This window comes from Molothrus ater, chromosome 4 (genome assembly GCF_012460135.2).
Source record: "Molothrus ater isolate BHLD 08-10-18 breed brown headed cowbird chromosome 4, BPBGC_Mater_1.1, whole genome shotgun sequence".
NCBI lineage: Eukaryota > Metazoa > Chordata > Aves > Passeriformes > Icteridae > Molothrus > Molothrus ater.
Window position 1 is genome coordinate 50,827,877 of NC_050481.2, and position 20,392 is coordinate 50,848,268.

Consider the following 20,392-nt stretch of genomic DNA (forward strand, 5'->3'; position numbering starts at 1 on the left):
AGTAACTTTCTAATTTAAACCGACTTCCTGTTTCTCCTCTCTCTCATAAGGCCCTGTGTGCTGCTGTAGTCAAGCAAGATGTGCTAGAAACTCTGATGTTGCTCTTCAGTGGGGCTGATGCCATGTGTGCCACTGGAGACCCTGTTAACAGCACCCCATACTTATTGGCCAAGAAAGCTGGACAAAGACTGCAGATGGAATTCCTGTACCATAATAAGTTCTCAGGTATGATGCATTTTGTTCTTTCGATCTAATTTCTTATTATAAAAAAGAGAAGGAAATAATTTAGAAGCAGAATTGGCTTTGCTTTGAAGAATAGTGGTATATCAGAGAAGCCGTTGTGATGGCATTAACTATATTTTATTAGAGCACAATTTCAATTGTGTGCAGTTTACTGTTTTGCTCAGACATCATGTTTAGGACTTAGCAAACACAGTGATAAGTTATAGGTCTCACACCCTTAGTTATAGCACAGAAAAAATCCATCATCATCTTGCCAATATTATCAGTCTTTTACCAGAAAGAAATGGGTACTCAAACAAATGTCTAAAGAATTCATCTAGTGCTTTTTCTTTTCCTTAAAGGATATTTAAATTGATATCCACTCCTATTGCACACAGACCTAGCTGTTTTTTTCACAAACTCTCTTCCCAAAATAAAACTCAGCTCTTGAACCTGCAATATGATCTATCCTAGAAACCTCCTTTTCCCATCACAGCTTCTGTTGCAGCTTGGAGCAAATTATAAACTTTGGCTTGGAAGTGAACAGTTCTGTTTGCAATGTGTGGCTGCTATGAGGCTCTTGAAAACAGAAAGCTGCTCTTAACAGTAAATGTATTGAGGTGCAGGGATGTGACTGAGCTTTTCTTTTAAAAGTGCTGGACAGTATCTGAAACCATCAGGGGCTGAAAGTTCACATACAGATCTACACCTTAAAAATAAAAAAAGCTATGTGGATGTTGTCCTGGACCAGCTTTCCCTTGGCTTGTGTCACTCTGCAAAGTGACAACGATTCACATTCAGGCTGAACATAAAAGAGATTAGTGGGAAACACAGGAATGAATTAAGGCTTCCAAGGGCAGACACAGTGTCTAAATTTCTGCCTGAGTATTGCTCAGGCCAGTGCCATGCCCTGGACCATAGGATGTGGAGCTCAGTCAGGGGCAGACATGTAGCTGGGGTGGTTTCTTTGCTACCTATGGTCTCAAGTGGTCCTAAGGTTATGGCTAGAGAAGTTTGCTTGTCTTGGCCCTGTCTTTTCTACTTTTGGCCCTCCAGCCAAGGTAGCACCATCATGTTCTTATCTTAGGGGAGGGGAGACAGTGTATGTTGATGATGATTCCCAGAATTGTTGTCTGTCTGCTGTCAGAGTTGCTGGTAAATTCTATATAATCCTTCAAGAGAAGCAATCTCCTTCTGTTGAAGTATGTTACACAACAGATGAAAATCAAAGTTCAGAACATCAGGAAACAGTATTTTATATTACCTTGGCAAGCAGTGGATGACAATGGCAACATTGTAACAAATGTGAACCAGGTTTTTTAATGAATGTTTTCTAATTACAAAAATAAAACCAGTAAGTTTTATCAGTGTTTTAGTAAAGATACTGCAGATCAACTGCGTATTTACAGACATGCATTTAGACATGTGGAAAAAGGGTTTTAACTGATATAAATGAAGACCTGTATGTTTTTTGCTCCTTTGTCTTTGAGCAGATTTCCCAAACTATGATCCTTATTCTGAAAGTGGCTTTTCTGAAGATTCTTCACATTCCACCTTTCTTTGTGAATTCTTGTACCAAGTTTCTTCTAATGCGGCTAAGCTTCCTTCAGAGAAGAAATTAAAAGAAGGTATTTAACTTTCAATTTATGTATTTGAATAACACATGAATATGTATGATTTGGATTAATTTTATTCTTTTTAACTTCTTGAATTACTTTTTTTGAGATGAAATGTCTTTGATAAGAAATGTCCTCTTTTGATTCAGTAGACCTCTTTCAGAAAAAGAAAATACTGTTTGTCTTGATCTCTTCATTCAGTAGTTGACAGAGGAAGAAAACTGAACTTCTGACAAATTGTTCAGTAAACACAGTAATTGATAAATAAGAAACAAACAGAAACACTTCTTGCTTTAATTATATTTAGATTAGTGCCAAGAATTAATTTTCATCTAAAATGATTCTATTACAGGAGTCATTTACAAGTAGCACTGAATTTTTAGTAGGGTATTTCTCAAGCTCACAAATTTACAAGATCTTCCAAGTAGAAATGAGCATCTACCATGGCGCTATGACAACTTGAGCTTTGTGGGGTGATAATGCATGTATATCACAGTAGATATACATGGCCCCCTGTGCATATCAGTCTACTGGTTTTCTTTTATTTTCTGAGAGGGAGGTGTTACCAGATAAATTTTCCCTTTTTATTCTCATTTGTTTCTTATATTTTTCTTCCATCTAAACAAAAAACATGGATTTTTATAATCTGTGGTAATTTATTATTGAATTTATTGCTTCTAAAATCCTTACATGGCATCCTGCACTGGTGTATACATATTTTTGTATTATTATGTCCATTTTCTCATAGCATATGCCTTTAATATTCTTAATGGATATTAAAAGTATGCTAAAGCATAGAACTCCTGTTTAAATATGCTTCAGAAGAATCTGTATATTAGGGTGGCTCCAAATTCTTGAAAGCATTGGGTGATAACTGTGCTAATGCCTGATCACAGGCATGTCCTAGCAACTTTGCAGTTCTTAACAAACAGACCTGTTTTGACAGAGGACTGCTACTGGATAGGACTTTATCTGGGATTGCTCTGAAATTGCGCTGAGTTTATTTGGGAAACAATGTATTAACTGAAAACCTCATTACTGCTTGCTCCAAGTTCAGGCCTGATCTTCTGTGCTGTGGATATCTGTATATATTCATAAAGAAGTTTATAAAAAACCCCAGAAGTCAGTGCTTAGCCAAGTGGAGAGCAGATACAAGGCAATCACTTCTGACACAATCCCATATTAGAAGTGGCATATTTCTAAATACCTGTATAGATTGAAGATTTGGCTGAAAGTGCTCACAGAATGGCTTTTGTAGCTCTTTTTGGGGGAGATGCACTGCGACTGAGTGTTGTTAGTAGGATATCTTAAAATTCATGAAAGTCCCCAGACAAGAAATTTTGACTGTCTTCTATTTCAAGTCTTCAGTGGACAGAAATGAAGCTGCTTTGAAAGTTTGTAGTCTGTTGCTTAGCATTGCACTTACTACTTGAGGAAGCATAAATGGAAAGGAACCAGATTTCTCTGAGGTCAGGTTTTGTTCTCTGAAATTGTGATTGTGTCTTGAAGATGGTAGATGTTCTATTGGTTGCTTTTTCGGGCGTGGACATTTGTTTGTTTTCTTTTTGTATTGATGTTCAATTACTCATGAGTTTGTCAGGACTGATATTTCTGGAATGGGCTCTTTACAGATACATAGGAAGATAGTTTCCCTGACCATTTGTTCAGCAAGACACATGGAACAAGGGAGGGAGATGTAATGACATACTTTAAACAATAAAAAAACCCCTGCAACTTTAAAGAGAAACTGCTCTTGCTTTAGGGCTCTAATCTATTTCTGCCATGTTTAAGAAGCAGTATGACAGAAGTACTTCTTGCTACTCAAAACACAAAATATATAATCTTTCTTTTTCTCTTCTTTCACTACATCCAGAAATGTTTCTAAATCTCACTAACGTGAAGTAATACTAATATTGCAAATTATTGTGAATAAGTGGACATACTGTTTTTCATTCTCTTTAGGAAGTAATTTGAGGGTTAGTACTAAAATGGGGGAGAAAATTTCAGGTCCTTCCTCTGCCTGTAGATATTCAAATAAGGTCATGTTACCTGAAAAATCTGACCTAACTATCTAGTTCTAGAGAAGAGAACTCCTGCTGAAGCAGTTCTGACTTGCCATGAACTAATTGAGGCCTCTGCAGCCCAGGGGAAGCACCATTTTCTCTCAGCATTTAGACAAATTTGGGGCCTTTTTTATTTATTTTTTTTTTAATCCTGTGAAGCTGTTTAATCATTAGAATTAAGTTCTTCTTCAGTGTTAGCAATCTCTGAGGCAGTTGATAGCCTTGCCTTCAGCACCAAGGGCTGAAAATTTAAGTTCTTGCTTGTTGTCTCAGAAAACTGTTACCCCTTTGTAGACTTGGCCCTAATGGTAAAAGGACACTGAAGAAATCATTCTGTGCTGTGAATTAACCAAAGTTTTATCCCAACCACGTGGAACACCTGGAAATACAGCCTTGTTTTTCATTATGTGTGTCTCAGTACAGGAGAGAGCCAACTCTGTGTGTACTTCTCATTATAGCAGCATCAGTGCTTTCAGCAGGGGTGCCTGCATTTTCAGGACAGTTGTTGTTAATTAACAGCTGTTGATACCAGCGGGAGGAGAGCTCAAATGTTGGTGCTATTCTGATGTAGTGGATCACAAAGTAAAGCTTAGAGATTTAGGGCCTCAAGTTTGATTTTTGCTTTTGTTTCTAGTGTAAAAGGTTTTATGGAGCCCTTTAAAAAGCTTCAGTATTCCAAAATTGTCCTTGAGAGTTTAATAGTTTAATGAATATTGAAGCAGTGAGCTATATTTTAGAATAAGTTTTGGAAGATGGGGGAGGAAAAGCTGGGGGACAAAAAACCCTGAACATTCAGAACCTTAAAATTTGGTGCTCAACTCTTGTAAACCAATACGTTATCAAGCCATTTATCTTATGTTTATTTTAGTACTTAACATTTGTATTTAGACAGAATCTAGATAGCACTAGGTAGCAAATAGCATGATACAAAGAAATATTAATAAATAGTACAAAACATTTATAAAACGTATATAAACCATATAGAAAACAACAGAAAAAGCATGAAATATCAAATAACATAGTTAATATTTTTCAGATTAAAACTGGGGTTTTTTATTTGATTTTTCTGGGGTTTTTTTTGCCAGATCTGTTTTACCAAATCCTCAGGAGTACTTTGCCAGCTGTATAGAAATTTTTAGACAGTGGAAAATAAGAAGAGTATTTTCTTTTATGATCTACTTCTCTGCAGCAGTGGCAACAGATCGACCTCAGATTTTGTTCTAAGAACTAGACATAAGCTAGACTGGATTCATGACTATTTTCAGTAGCAAATAGACATTACTATGCTATGTCATGTGTTGTATTCATATTTTAGGTCATAAGAGGAAGTAAACATCTAGTTGTAATTAAATATACCAAATAATTCAGTGAAGTTGCTCTGCAGACTTTTTTCTCCATCTTGTATTTACCTATTAAAAAAAAACTTAATGAAGAAAATCTTACCTTTCTTTTATTTTTTTAATCACAGATTGCAACAAAAGATGGTGCACTTTGGAAAGTGGCTTTCTGAGCTACTATGAAAATGATAAAACTACCACTCCTAATGGTATGATTGACATCAATGAAGTTATCTGTCTTGTAGTACACAAGTCAGACTTCTTTTTAAATAGAGGGTAAGCTCCTGAATTCACATTTCAGTAAACAAACTTTCATTTTTTCCTGAATTTTGAATAGGCAATTTAAAAAAAACAGCTGGTGTTATTTGACTTTAAGAAATTAGTGCTATGTCATATTTAGGGATTTTTAAAATATTGATAGAATGAAAATATTAGGGTAATTTAAAAGGGCGGCTTAAATTAGATGCATGTGTTTCTTTTTAAATCTGTAATGAATATTCTCAGTGCTTGAAAGGTTACATGATCATAAGTTGAACAATTAATACTCATTTTTCTTTCTGGGATTGACCTCTGCCTCAAGCCAAAATTCTTGCTTTGCTTCTTCTTTCTAATGCAGCAGACTAGAGCTCTCCATAATGCTTCTGGATTTGGTCACAGATGTATTGGTTTTTGAAATCCATTCTTAGTTCTGTAGCTGAGGACAACAGTGGAACTGATGAACATTTTTAATTGGAAGAAACCAGTTTTTTATCTTTTGGTGGGGGGGAGGGGGAGGCCTTGTTTTTTCTTTTATAACATGCTTGCATCACATGGAGAGTGACCTAAATCTGATTACAGTGATACTCAATTTCTTTAGTGCAACATTTTTATTTAAAATATGCTTTGTATTTGTCTAACAGACTCCATAACACTTTATTTTTAAACCTGTGTACATGCACCTAAAATAAAAATAATTTTCTGTAGTATAACACTGTAATGCTTTTAGTTACAAAACAAAATTGTCTGCAAAGAAGGCATAGTCTATTTGCTAAGCTTCTGAAAAAGATAATGGGAATAAAGGACTTAGAGTGCTACAGGGGTGAGAGAAACATGGTGATGTCTCAATATGCTATCAAATACAGAGAAGTGACCTTCACTATTCTGCAGTAGCTCTGTGGTACCCAGAAAAAAGAAAAAAAACACCTTTTTTCTTCTGTGCTCAAATCTAATGTATTGTTTATTACATTTCCAGATGGTTCCATTTTAGGTTAATAACTAAATTAAAAAACATGTTGGCTGAATACTTCACTCTTTGGAAATAACTAAGTTCCTGTTGTGCTTTACTTGTGATTGAGGAGTTTTATGAGAAACTTTACTTAGATTTGACATTTCATGTAGTGAAACAGCGGGTCCTTAAAAATGCCTATTCTGTTAGTCAGAACGAAGTGTTTATATAATTTTCCAAGTGGCTATTGAAAATTATAGAAGTGACTCATGCTCAGTTAGCACAAATTTTGCCACATTTAGACAAATCTCAGTCTTCAGCATTGAAAGGAAAAAGCATACTCCATCTATTTGGCATCTAACAAGAGGTCACAGGCAAAATCATACTGTAAATTGGTGACCCATAATTTTTGAGTTAAAGAGTGACCAACTCAAACTTCAGCACCATATTTACTTTCCAAATTCCACCAATTTAAACTGATCTGCGTTTTCTTATTTGTCCATTAAAAATTGAATAAACAGGGTTCATCTGCTGAAGTAGTGGTATAATTTTTAAAAGGAAAGATACCCAAGAACCTCCCTTAAGAAAACTTTTAAGAGTTTCTTGAGCTACAGCAACTTCAAAGTATTCCTACTCTTCTTGGTGATGACAGGTGATAAACAGTGACCATGCATTTCACCCCAGCAGATTCAGGCTGCCTGACAGGAAAAGCCTCTTCAGTTAAAAGGGCAGGTGTAGGGCAGGAACAGGTTGGTGACAAGAATAATACTCTCCATCCTTGGCTGTTTTCAAGGCTTCTCATTGTGATAATCCCTCTTTGAACAGGAGATGAGACCAAATGACATCCAAAAGTACCTATGAAGCAGCATTTCAACTTGTTTACAACTTCCCATTTAACTGGTTGTTCAGCTTATATTAAACATACAAAAAAATCTTTTGAATGCATCACAAAAATGTGCTTGATCAAATAACATGAGCTTGTGAAAGCAAAAAATTCCCTATGCATTTTAATTACTATATGTAAACATTTTTATGCATTTTGGAATAATTCAAAAATCTATTACACCACAGTCTTTAAACATGTATTATTGACCTGCAAAGTACATTGATCCTGATGTATTGTAAGGTGCTTTATTATTAGCTAGGCCCTGCTTGTAATATTGGAGGAGAAATGCGGATGGGTTCCATTCCATATGTATGAAAGAATGAAAAAATAGTGAAATAAAATGACACTAGTATGTCTGCTCTTTTGGAGACTAAATACAGCTGTGTTTCTTCTCTTACTTCCTTTAGGGACGTCTTTACATTTGAAATATACTTACTGTCAGAACGTGTTTTTCTGTTTGGAGCTGAAACTGCGCATTCACAAAGAAAATGGACTTCAGCAATAGCTAAGGTAATACTGATAATTATCTTTTTCAGTTAGGCCAGGAGCCTTTGCACAAATAATAAAGTGCCATTGTTAGCTTAAAACCATTGAGAAGCCATTATTGATGAATACTGATCTCTCCTGCGTGTAAAGGTTTCTTGTGCAGCAGGAAGAAATAACTGTTGTGATTTAATGCTTGAAACAAGATAATAAAATGTGAAACGAATTGAAGCAGCATTTGAATGCCAACCTTAAGAATATATTAAATGTGCTCTAATATAAAGACATATGCTGTATGAGTATATTTCAGCTAAGTTTTTTATGGTTGCAGTTCTATTAAATTTATTTGCTGAAATGAAATTCATAAGGCAATACCATATTTTATACTGTTCAAAATGTTAATAATCACATTACTAATTAAATCAATGGTAGTTTAAAAGCAAACATGTTTGAATTGTAGAGCATGAATGGAAAAAATGTTAAACTTGATTTTGCATTTGAAATTTAATATATCTATGGGCATATGAGTGTGGATTTTGCATCTCAAAGTTTGAGGTTTTTTTACTGTGACCTTAATCCTGGAATCCTGTAGATTTGCAATATTTTGATTTTGTTCTTTAGGGGCAGAGGTTTTTTTTCTTCATCTGACTCACCCCATTTTCTTTGGTAGCATTTTGTTCCTCCGGTGGCAGAATCATTGTTAGAGCGAGACTGTGACCTTATTGGGCAGCTGTACTACAAAGATTGCCACAACCTGGATCAGTGGAGAAAAGGCTGGTTTGCTATAGAGAAGTCGAGCCTTTATTTTTGCCTTGAAATGGAGGATACTGAAGAAGATTCCATATATCTAAGGAGGTTGCAAGAACTAAGTAAGAACATCTAGTATTCAGACAGTGTTCTGTGGGATTAATTCACTGTTAAGGACATTTCTATTACGTTTCAAAGTAATAAATATTGGGAAGCTCAGTAACTATTCCTTCACATGAGTCAGATGTTCTTCCAACTCTTATCTAAATATGGGGTTGGTTAATTTCTGTCTTGGGTTTTTTTTTTCTACTTTTTGGCACATGCCAGAGAAATTTTTCACAGCTTTAAAATGAATGATGACAGTTTTTGTTCCAGTTGCAGCAGTATCTTTCTTACAAGAGTACAGAATTGAATAATAATATATAACCTTTTGGGATTATTGTCTCATATTTTTGACAGGGCAGAAATACTCACTGCAGAACACATTCTTGAGATGATTGACAGGTCTGGTTTTAAAATACTCAAACATACTGGAAAATTATAATTCTCTTGGAAAACTGCTTCACAGAATAATAGACTTTTTTCCAATACTAAAAATATTATTTGCTCAATATCATGATATGGAGAGATAAGAATGTTTGTATAAATGGTCTTCTATGGCCAATTTTATATCATTGTTTGTAATTATGCTCTGAATCCTTTTTTAAGCATATCTGCCCTACTTGTTTTTATATTGAACAAGGCAATATGTTACACAGAAAAATACATATAATTTGAGTTTTATAATAAAGTAACATAGAGAAGATAGTTTAGCTCTTTATTGATGATACTCTTTATAAATGCTGACAGATTGTGGACTGTTTTGCAGGAGCTTGCCTAAATGCCATTGGGTTTTCTAATGTTTATTTACTGCCACCTTATATTTGGTGTAAATAGCACCATGAAGGTGGTTTTTAATCAGCAATGTTTTTACGCCTCTGGGTGTCTTTCAACTTGTGAATACTTTTGATCCTAATTCAGAGTTAAAAGATTAGGCATAAGGAGAACTGTTCCTGATACTTTTTTTGATGATGCAACTGTAATTGCCTCTGCCAGAATCATAAGAGCGTGCAAAATCTGTGTATATTATATCTCATGTATAAATATGAAACACTTTTGACTTGCAGTTCAGAATTTGTTTTGCTTGGAGTTTTTAATATTAGTTGTATTTCTTGGAAATGTTATATATCCGTACTCTTTTCTTTGATTTCTGCTTTCTCCAGAATATATCTGCTCCACTGTTAATACTGATAATACTTATTCGTGAAATGAAACTTGAAAACTAATGGATCATTTGTGGAAGTATAGTGACTTACCTTCTTGATATTTGACTCAGTAAATATAGACAAAGCTAGGAGTTAGTGTGACACAAAAACATCATATAACATGCAATGTGTTTATTGGTTTTCATTGGTATTTAGGGCTTTACTCTCTCTGGGAATTAGTTCAAATAAGGTGTGCATTACGTATGACACGCACTTTGAGAAATTAAGTTTTCAGAATTTCAAATTAGTAAGCAGGTTACATTTAATTTACTGGTTTTAGTATAGTGCACAGTATAGTTTTTAAGCAGTGCAACTGAAAGCTATCCAGATGTATTTGATGTGTTATGTACAATGTGAGTGTTTTACAGGGTGCTTTTTTTAGCAGGGATAACATAAAGAAGGGTGGAAATGATCTTCAAGTTAATGGATTCCAAAATCCAGCTTACTTCTGAATCATTATGTCTTCTACAACTTGTACTTACAAGTTGAGTATAATAAAACACTGTAGCATATTTTCACATTAAAAAGTATATTTAAACTTTCTTGATAATGTTTAGTGTTAGTTTTTCTTTTAAATGTAAATGTGGTGTGGTGTTTTGTGAAGTTTTGTTACTATTATCAGCAGCATTCTTTATTTGCAAAGTTTAGGAATTCCATGCTACTTTTGCCACTGGAGATCATTTTGAAAAAAGGTCTGTCTGTATATGCATGCATGTATGTGTTTGTCTATAAATATGTGTCTGTGAAGGTCATATGAAATGTGTATGTGTTTTATTTTCAGCAACCAGCAGTATGATGCAAAATGGAGAGAGAATAGATGTCCTGCTGCTCGTTGAAAAAGGAAGGTACGGTTCCTATGTGAAAAAAGATTTAATCTGTTTTTACAGTCATATCTTAGAATTATTATTGATAAGTTTTGGAGTTTTTTCACTTAGGGTTGCTAGCAAGAGAGTAAATTTGCAGAGTTTTTAAAGGAGGGAATATCTTTGTGCATTAATTACATTTTATGTCTGTGTCACAAAATGTTAACAAGCACTACTTAATTAAAAACTGTTTTCCCACTGAGAAAATTATTCCCAGATTAGTCTGCCAATAATGATTTCTTCAAAAGGAACTAACTCCTTTTACCTTGTAAAAAACGGAGTACCTCTTCGGAGCTTTTACTATAAAGTACTTGATTTTTTAAATTATTCTTATGTATCAGAATTCTGTATCTCAAGCTGCCTAGGTCAGGTTTGAGAGGATATGAATGGGTCCTCTGGTTAATCTTATTGTAATATCTGATCTGTTAACAATATACTGTCTAGGAAAAAGCATACTTACAAAGCAAACACGATCCATATCTGCTTCCAAGGAGGTAATATTTGGCAGAGATGACTGTGTCATATTTACAGTGATAGAGGAGGTTGGAACTTGAGGTGAGCTATATATTTCTGCCTCAAATATGTGTACAATTCAAAGATGCAAGTAAAAATTGTGGAAGATAATTCTTATTTTTTAGTAGGTTGAGGCTTTTTTTATTTCCACTATAGGTTATTGGGCAGGAGTCTGTCTTAAGTGGTGCAGTATTTATATAGTCTTTTGAACAGCCAATAATAGCTTAATAAATGGAGGGTGTTTTTCTCTTTGGCAAACAAAAAAACTTCATAGATACCCTTGACATCTATTCAGAGCTGGAATAGCTTGTCAGAAATGCATTGTAACTTGTGTATTCTGAATTTTAACTCTTTCTAGGATATTGCATAAGTTTCAGAACTGAGTAAGGCTACTCAGGTTAGAAGGAAACACTTTTTCTTGTCTTTTTTTGGGGGTTCTGTTTTGTTTTGGGTGTTTGTTTGTTTGTTGGTTTGATTTGTTTTGGTTTGTGTTTGTTTTTTTGAAAAAAGCATATTGAAAGATGCAGTGTTAAGTAAGCTACATACACCAAACAGGGAACCTGAAGTATCCTAGTCAAGGTGCAGTCCAAAGATGGATATAAACCATGCATATAATTTCATAGGTATTAATGCTGAGCAAAACTTTTAGCTCCAAGTCAGGCTTTATTATTTATTTCATTAGATTGTTTCTTTCAAGTGAGGGTAGGTTTTCCCTGAACCACTCTGGTAGTTTAAAGGAAATTCTGGACTATTTGAAAATAATTTCACCAGGGGCACTGGCTGATTTAAAGTGGATATGAATATATTTAATTTTTCTTCACTGAAGTCTGCCATAAAAAATTTAAATGCACAGTCTTCACATTGTCTTAAGCATTGAAAGCCATATGGTTCTATAGGCTTTGGCATGGTGATTGTTTTTTAGGATATTGCTTCAAAACTATCCAGGTGTGCAGTGCAGTTGTATGAGATGGCATCTTAAAGTGATAAGCAGTTTAGTGTGTGTGTGGAAGATGATTAAATATAAAATCACCTTTGTCTTTAGACTCAATTACTGTAAATGGAAATAAAGCTGCTAATCCTCTTTGTGCTCCTTCAAGCTCTAGATAATTAATATCCTTGAGTTGTCATCAGCATCAGCTAAATGAAATGTCAAAGTCTCTAGGTTTTCCTATTCTGTCTGTTATTTTGTATCAGTGCTTGTCTAATGTCAATTTGGCACAGATTGATCACTTGGAAGAGATTCTGCTTGGCTGATAACTTTCTTGTTAATTTGTTAGTCACTTAAATGCAGGATAAATTATAAAATAAATAAAGAGTAGTATTGAAATAATTAAGTTAAACAAGTAAGATTTTTCCAGAATTAGGAAAAGTTTAGGAGAAAAAAACAACCCAACAACCATAAACCAAACCAAAAAAAAAAGCCACTGTCCTTTGCATAAAAAAATAAATGTGGTGAATTTCCTAAAGTGTCTCATTAAATTTTATTAGAAACTTTTATGAAAATTCCTTGAGATATTTTTCTACTGACTTTCCATTTCTAACAAATACTTATGCCTTTTCTTTCAAGTTTCCATCTTTGGACTGATTAATTAGGGAAAGTCACACATTTATATGTGTTATATCTTTCTGTTTCACACCTTTTCTTTTAATTACTATAGGTAAAAGAATGACGTCAGTTGTTATAAATGGACCTCACTTAAGAATGATTGCATATGCAAGTAAACATTTTCAGAAACTATATAAACTTCAAATCTTACTGCTGAAATTATTACAATGTAATAAATCTATGTATTCTTGATTCTTAAAAAGATCAGAAATTTGGGATAAAAAAATGTAACATTAATCTGATACATATCTACTCAGAAAAAGAATTCACAATTAATTTTGGGACATAACATACGTAGTACTTTAGAGCTTGTATAAAATACAATAATTCAGAGACAATACTACCAAAAAAGGCATGTGAGGTTTTCCCAAAATGTCTTAGATATTAATGCAATCCACTCCTACCTTTTTTTTTTTTTTTTTTTTTTGCTGCCTCTTCCTTTACCCTGCTTTCTGCTTGGCACCGTGCTGTTCATTTATTCTCTGTATGACATGTTCAGCTGATGATGTCTATCAGCTCAGAAATAAGAGGTAGCAATCATACCAGGTAATAGCATATCATCAGAGGCTGAACCACACTAAAAGATTTCTGAAACCACAAGACTGCTTCTCTTTTGAAGTATGTTGTCCATTTTGAAGCTCAGTATACTCAGTTTTGAAGCTCAATGTAAATTTTCGTGATAATTCTAGATGACTTTTCATTTTACTTTTTTTTTTCAGATCTTATACATGTTAATGCTTGTGTTTGTGTATCTTCACTAAAATAAATTACAGAACACACTTTTTTTAACACCTACTGGAATTTTATTATATTCTGGTCTCTATTGGAGCATATTATCTGGACTGCTAAAGCTGTATCTAACTCAGCTGGAAATCCTGACTTCTCACAGCACTGTGGTGTATAGTTTTACACCCTAATCAGATGGCCATTTGCCTCTTCTTGCTTTCACTTTCATAGCTGAAATATTCTAGTTTCGTAGTTGAAATGCTTCTTGACTTCTTGCTAGAAGTGGCAAACCATTTTAAGGTTTTCTGTGTTTGAGGCTTCCCTTTGTCACAGAGATGTCCTCTGATTTTGATCCATATTCGGTCTGGATTTTTTCCCTTGATCTCTGTATTTTTAAAATGCTTGTAGTGCCTGGTGGTACTTGACCTCTTGTTGCTATCAATAATATGCTATCCAAACAGAAGTTGCATGGCATAGTGGTGAAACAGTTACTCCTGTGTAGTTCAGCAGAGGCCAGCAGAGGGATCTGCATGATGAAAAGAAGGAAATTGTCTGAAAACATCTGTATGCAGTAGTTTTTAAATATATCTTCTATATGTAGAATTTAATGCAAAATCTCTAATACTAAGTTTTAAAGAAACAGTTACACAGGTATTTCAGTATCAAACATTTCTTACATTTTTCTGAAATAATTTAAGCTCTTTCCTAGGTGTCAGTGAATGTTTTCAGACCATAATGTAATCCAGATGGTGCCTTTTTTTCCCCCTGTTATGCTTCTGATGTAGTTAGCTCTTTCTTATTATGGATAATAAACCTGCCCTACTTACTGGCGCAATTTCTTTAGGCTGATGGTTCATTCAATGCTTTCTTCTTAACCCTTTGATGATAGTAAGTTTTCTCACAAAATGCAGTTATGGGCACAAAATTCTAAGATCCAGAATTAGTATAAACTTAAGAGTCAGATGAAAGGACTTGTGCTTCCAATATGGTATGCTGGATGTAAGACCTTTTGAAGGGTACCTTGATTAATTATTGCTTGAAGAAAAAAATTTAATGGAATATCCATGCTTCAGTTGCAATTTGATTTTGCCAAACAATTTCATATCGATATTTACTTTCTTAGTACCTCTCTTTTCAGACAGGTAAATTATTAGAATCTTGTGGGAATTGCCAGAGGGCTCTAAGTTGTGCCAATGTCTGTTTCTCACTCTCCCTGCCCGCCTTACCCAAAATCTCCCATTAGCACTGCTATCCCATTGCACAACTGTGCAACAAAGCTTATAGACACAGCTGAAGCTAGGGGACTTTGCAGGATGGGTTCAAGAGAAGCCTTTGCACTCTTGCAGATGGAGTGTGGTCATATTTGTTGTCTGTCTGACTGCTGGGGCAGAAGGATGTGCTGGTAGTCAACAATAAAGCTGTGTAGGTGATGGTAGCTTCCTTAATGTTGAGACTCATTGATCTGCTGCAGTCACTTGTGCCAATTCAATTCTCTCAATTCACTAGGGCAGAAATCTACATTGGCAGGCTGCCTTGCTGTTTGAATACTTAAATTATTAATTTCTTGGCTATGGACTGTATGTGCTTCACACAACATAGCAAAAATTCTGCCATTTTTCCTCATGTTGTCATTTTTGCTAACTATTTGTTATGAAATGTGAGATCTTTATCAATTTTTAGAACTGAAAAAATAGCACATGTGTAAACATACTATAGAAGGCAGTGCATTTGTATTGAAGGAATGCATTTTGCTTGAGTCTGTGGAAAATAGTTGGTAATCTGCATGGTAGATCTTCATAAGCACTACAGTATAAATTCTTTCAAATATGATAACTTCTATAAACTCTTTAAATTCCTCAGTTTTGTGCTACATGGGACATCACTATATTTCAGCCTGTGTTTATTTCAGCTTATGTTTAAAGCCTTGGATTTAATATTACTTTATATTTTGATAATGACAATTAGTTCAGTGAGAAATGCATGTATTTGTTATTAATTCTGTCTGAAAACTCTGTGAAAGAGATAAACACAGAGGTTAAATCTGCAAAGTTATCTCCATTGTTTCATGAACTTCTGTAGAAGACTTCTGCTGTTCTTGAGGAGAGTTCTGCTCTTCTGCTAGAAATTATTTCCCCTTTCGTCTTCATTACTTCCAGGTTCAAGTAGATAAAAAAATCATTTCCAATTAGGGAAAAAAAATAATCGTTACATTTGTCCAGAAGGACTAAACTGAGAAGGACTCCTTTAAACATCCTATTTCTAAATTGTTTTGTGTTTTTCTGATTTAAATTTATTCTAGGTGTGTTCTCTCTTGGCCAAAAATTATTGTGGTTTTGGATGAGCTTTTTAATCCACTTCCATGGGAAATTGACTGAGTTCTGAAATGTGTCTGGCACTAGTTTAAGTTTTTTTCTCCCTTCTTTGCTCTTTTTTTCTCCCTCTTTGCTCCTTCTTTGTGGTATTGTAGTGAAAATGTGTCTCTGATTTATCTTATTTTTTGGTGCTGCCACTCTGGAGATTTTTGACTGGGCAAGTATAATTTTTTCAAAAATAATTAGTTACCTTCTATGAACAATCCATGTTCCATGATAGCAGTATGATTTTCATATTTATATTTCTTACCAGCAACTTCTCTTTCATGCCTGTTTTGGTCCCTTGGGACTACAACTTAAACAAAAACCACATCTTCTTTGCTAATTATTAAGTACTCTCTTCCTCTGTAACTGAATTGAGCTCAACAGCTTCTGGAATTTTAGAAAACAATGAGAACATCAACTCTTTGTACTTCTGAAATCTTTTTTCTAATGTGATGAATTGAGGGGAAGATGGAAAGATCCATAAAATACAAGGTGATCTTTTCAACATAGTTTAGGTATTTCATATATCACAACAATTGATTGACAGGCACATGATTAGACTTTCGTATCTCTATGAAAAATGCTGATAAGTTCATGTGACCTTTGAAGTTCAGTATGGTATTTTTTTCTCTCCTCCTCTGGTATCAATTCATTGATATGCTGCAGAGTTGCCCTTTTCTTGTTTTGAAGTAATAATATTTTCACTTTACAGTATGTGCTTCCTGTATAGATCATAATTCTTTGAATAAAAAAAAAATCAGTTGAGACTTCCATTTATCCTTTTGCATAATACGGTAATGTGAGTCCTGCTGTTCTGCAGGGGAAATAAACACCCAGTAATATGCATATATATGTACATTTCTTCTGTTGGAAAGCACCATAAATCTTTTATAAATCATTTTCCTAACCTCTTCTGATCTGTGAATAATAGTAGGAAATGAGTAGAGTATCTTGCACTGTCAAGCTTTTTTTTACTCCTAACCTTTTACTTTCCTTATATATGTAAGGCAGTAACAATACCAGAAAATGTGGTGATGTATTCTTTGGAAGGCATTGATTGAGAACTACCTGTTTTGAAAAGTCTTAAGGAAACTTTGGACAGCACTGAATTAGGCTCAGTCATTTTGCTGCAAAAATACGAGAGGTTTTTGAATTTTTTTTTTTTTTCTCAGTGGAAGAGAGAGGCTGTGTTTCTGCTATACAGGCATATGTGGTAGTTAGTATGACTTTTGAAGTCATGAAGTAAAGACTTCCTAGAAAAGTGGTTCAGTGGAATGAAATATTTTAATGTCATCTACTCTGCTGCTGTAAGACTTGGTCGGTATGGTGGATCCTGACAAAAGTTAGGATCCTGGCTGTGTAATACATTGACTGCATCCCCACTTCCTACCAAGACAGGAGTGCTAGAATGGAAACATTTATAATAGGAAAATTGAAATATATTAGCAAAAAGAAATGAAATTAAGTATTCCCTCATCATATAAGATGCTTCCCCCTCCAAAAATGAAGTAATCAAAATAAATGTATTTTCTGTTTGCATGAAACTGTTTTTATAGAAGTTCAGTAGAGCATTTTGACTTATCCTAATTTGTAAATAAATGGTCATTAGAGAAAATTGATTCCTTACACGTCTTTAGTAGGAGATCAGACAACATATATACAAAAGTTTGCTTACTGTTTTAACACTTTAAACAGCTGTTTATTACACACATGCATGTGGTTGGACATACCCCCTTAAACTTTTCAATTTTGATATTTGCTCTTAGAAGCTATCTTGTCAGGGTGGCACACAGGAGATTAATGTAGCTTGCTTAAATAAAAGAGTCAGAACAAGGCTGAGCTTTGAGATACAGGCAAAGTGTTGCATTAACTTATTCCACCTCAACTGGTAGCTTTTCATATATGTTCCTGAGCTTTGTGGTAGTGGGTGATCATTTTGATACTTGTGTAAGGAGGGAAGTTCAGTATGTCTCAGCTACTCTGTAGAAGAGGTTGGTGGGTGTCTGGGGTGTTTTGGGGTGTGAATACAAAAGAAGGAGAGCTTTTTACAGTGTTGAAAGTTGTCTCTAAATTTGTTTCCTTCTTAGCCGTGGCTTGGACATATGAATGCATAATGTAGGAGCAAGTCTGAAGAAGAGTAATTAAAATGTTGGCAGGTGCTTTCAAAGGGCTTGTGACAGTAGTTGTGGATCTTCTTTCATTTTTTATGGCACTGGTAATACAAATGAATTTGGAAGAAAAAAAAGATGCTGTAACAATAGACCACCATCACAGCTTTATGTGGTGAAAGGTGCCTTGATGTCTTACTCCAAGTGTATATTTTTTTTCCTTTTCTGAACATCTGCTTTGTTGCCATGGTGTAATAACATCAGTTTTTCATTTCTTTCCTGAACTCAAAATATTTTTATAATTTTCAGAACGCTATACATCCATGGCCGTACAAAGCAGGATTTCATGGTCTGGTATACTGCAATTGAAAAAGCAGCAGGTACAGATGGTAATGCACTACAAGATCAGCAGCTCAGCAAAAATGATGTCCCTATTATAGTGAACAGCTGCATAGCGTTTGTTACACAGTATGGTAAGTAGAGTGGATTTTATTCAAGCTAAGATCATTTGTATAATACAGAAGCGCCCCCAGCACTAGGTCCTATTGAATGAGTTTATATATTACTTAAAGTGAAGTGCCCCTCATTAGCCTTGACATTCTTTAATGAGATGGTGCAATATACACAGCTGAGAATGGTCCTTTTGGGGAAATACAGCTTGGTAAATCCCCTTTATGGACACTTTTCTATTTTAAATATTGTATTGTTTGCCTTATGAAACTTAGCCTTGGGGTCCACTGCCCCAGTGCAGACAACTCAGCCCAGAAAATAAACTCTGCAAACCTGGAAAAGTTGTGGTCTGAACACATCTTGGAAGCTGGCATTAACTGTGGAGTTAAGTTCAGTCTTAGGCTGCTGTTTTTTCAGTGAAATAACCTGAGGATTAGTTGGTTACCATTTATTTAAGTAAATTTTGCCAGGGTAACTTTCCCTGGTGTTAGGTTATATGCAGATGATGTTTGTGTCTTTTTACTACTGCAAATTCATGAGTTTTCTTGTGAGATTGCTACATGCATATCAACCCTGTACAAATCTGTCTTTGGTATAAATGTGTCTGTAACCTCTGTCAGTATGAGAGCACCTAATTTCTATTTGAGTCATTGAAGTTTAACTAAATAACCTTTGGATAGGGCAACACTGCTCTATTGTAAATAGCTGTATTGGGGTTGCACCTAGTGCCTAAAAATAAGAAAGAAAGCTTTTGCTAAATTTTTTTTAATTATTAGCAACAGAACTCAAGTTTTGAAAAACAAAATTTTTGACTAGAATAACATACGCAGTGATTAAAGGTGGTCATGACTTCATTTTAAGCTATATGTTTTCTTTTTAATTTTACTTTAGTGGGGTTTTTTTTTTTACATATAAGAATAGTAGCTGACTGATAGCTTTAAGAACATGAGAAAAATCAGAAAAAAGGATATTTTCTGCTAACTTGAGGCTTTTAAGAATAAGATATTTCAGGTTGGATGAATGCAATAATACTTTGAGTCTTAAGATGAGTTCATCCATAGAGTAATAAAATAAGAGAAGTTTTCTCATGAAAGCAGCTGTGTTTTATGTGCAATATAATATCTATCATCAAAACTTCTTCTCTTTACTGAGCCTTTTTAAAGTACTGTTTTAGGAAGCCCTGAAGAGATTTGGGGATTTGAAATGCCTGTAGAATACTCTTGAAATACTGATCCCAGACTTGCTTACTATTATGATGAGTATTCTTGCAAAGAGGTCTAGTTGGTTATAAGAAGAATTGGCAGTGTTTTCACTAAGAAAGGGAGTATGAGTAAAAGATCAGGAAGATACTGTTAGGAAATGCTACCACATATAACTGTTTGGCATCCACAAATAATTTTTATTTAATCATGTCTGGAATTTTTGAAAGAATACTTAATTTTACATTCATTTATTTTTCTCTCCTGTATATTTGTGCCTTAGGTTTAGGTAGCAAGCAAATCTATCTTAAGAATGGTGATTCTTCCAATGTGGCTGAACTGCTGGAAAGCTTCAAAAAAGATGCAAGAAGTGTTAAACTAAGAGCAGGAAAACATCAACTTGAAGATGTGACGGATGTACTGAAAAGTTTTCTTTCTCAAATAGATGATGCACTTCTGACTAAAGAACTTTATCCATTCTGGATCTCTGCATTAGGTAAGGTATTCAATAATATTCCATACAATAAAAGTTATATGTACATTTTCAGTATCAAGTTTGAGGGGCTTGTTAATTTACTTACCCTGTGTCAACCCATGTTATTTCATAACTGGCAAAACAGTGTAGTGAGAAAAAATATTTGGGGCATGGCTGCAATAGACACATGTTAATAAGAGATGATTTTTATAATGTTCTTTTAAAATCTTAGT

The 20,392-nt window shown here is 34.5% G+C and overlaps 1 protein-coding gene across 1 annotated transcript in view; it reads left to right on the forward strand.

Annotated features, from left to right (window-relative positions):
- The window catches only part of ARAP2 (ArfGAP with RhoGAP domain, ankyrin repeat and PH domain 2), a 154,950-nt gene that overhangs the window by 99,213 nt on the left and 35,345 nt on the right, over positions 1–20,392 (forward strand). Inside the window, 8 exon segments of the mRNA XM_054514724.1 lie at positions 51–225; positions 1,716–1,850; positions 5,370–5,514; positions 7,736–7,838; positions 8,482–8,680; positions 10,644–10,707; positions 18,345–18,508; positions 19,968–20,180. Coding sequence (XP_054370699.1) covers positions 51–225; positions 1,716–1,850; positions 5,370–5,514; positions 7,736–7,838; positions 8,482–8,680; positions 10,644–10,707; positions 18,345–18,508; positions 19,968–20,180 — 1,198 coding nt within the window.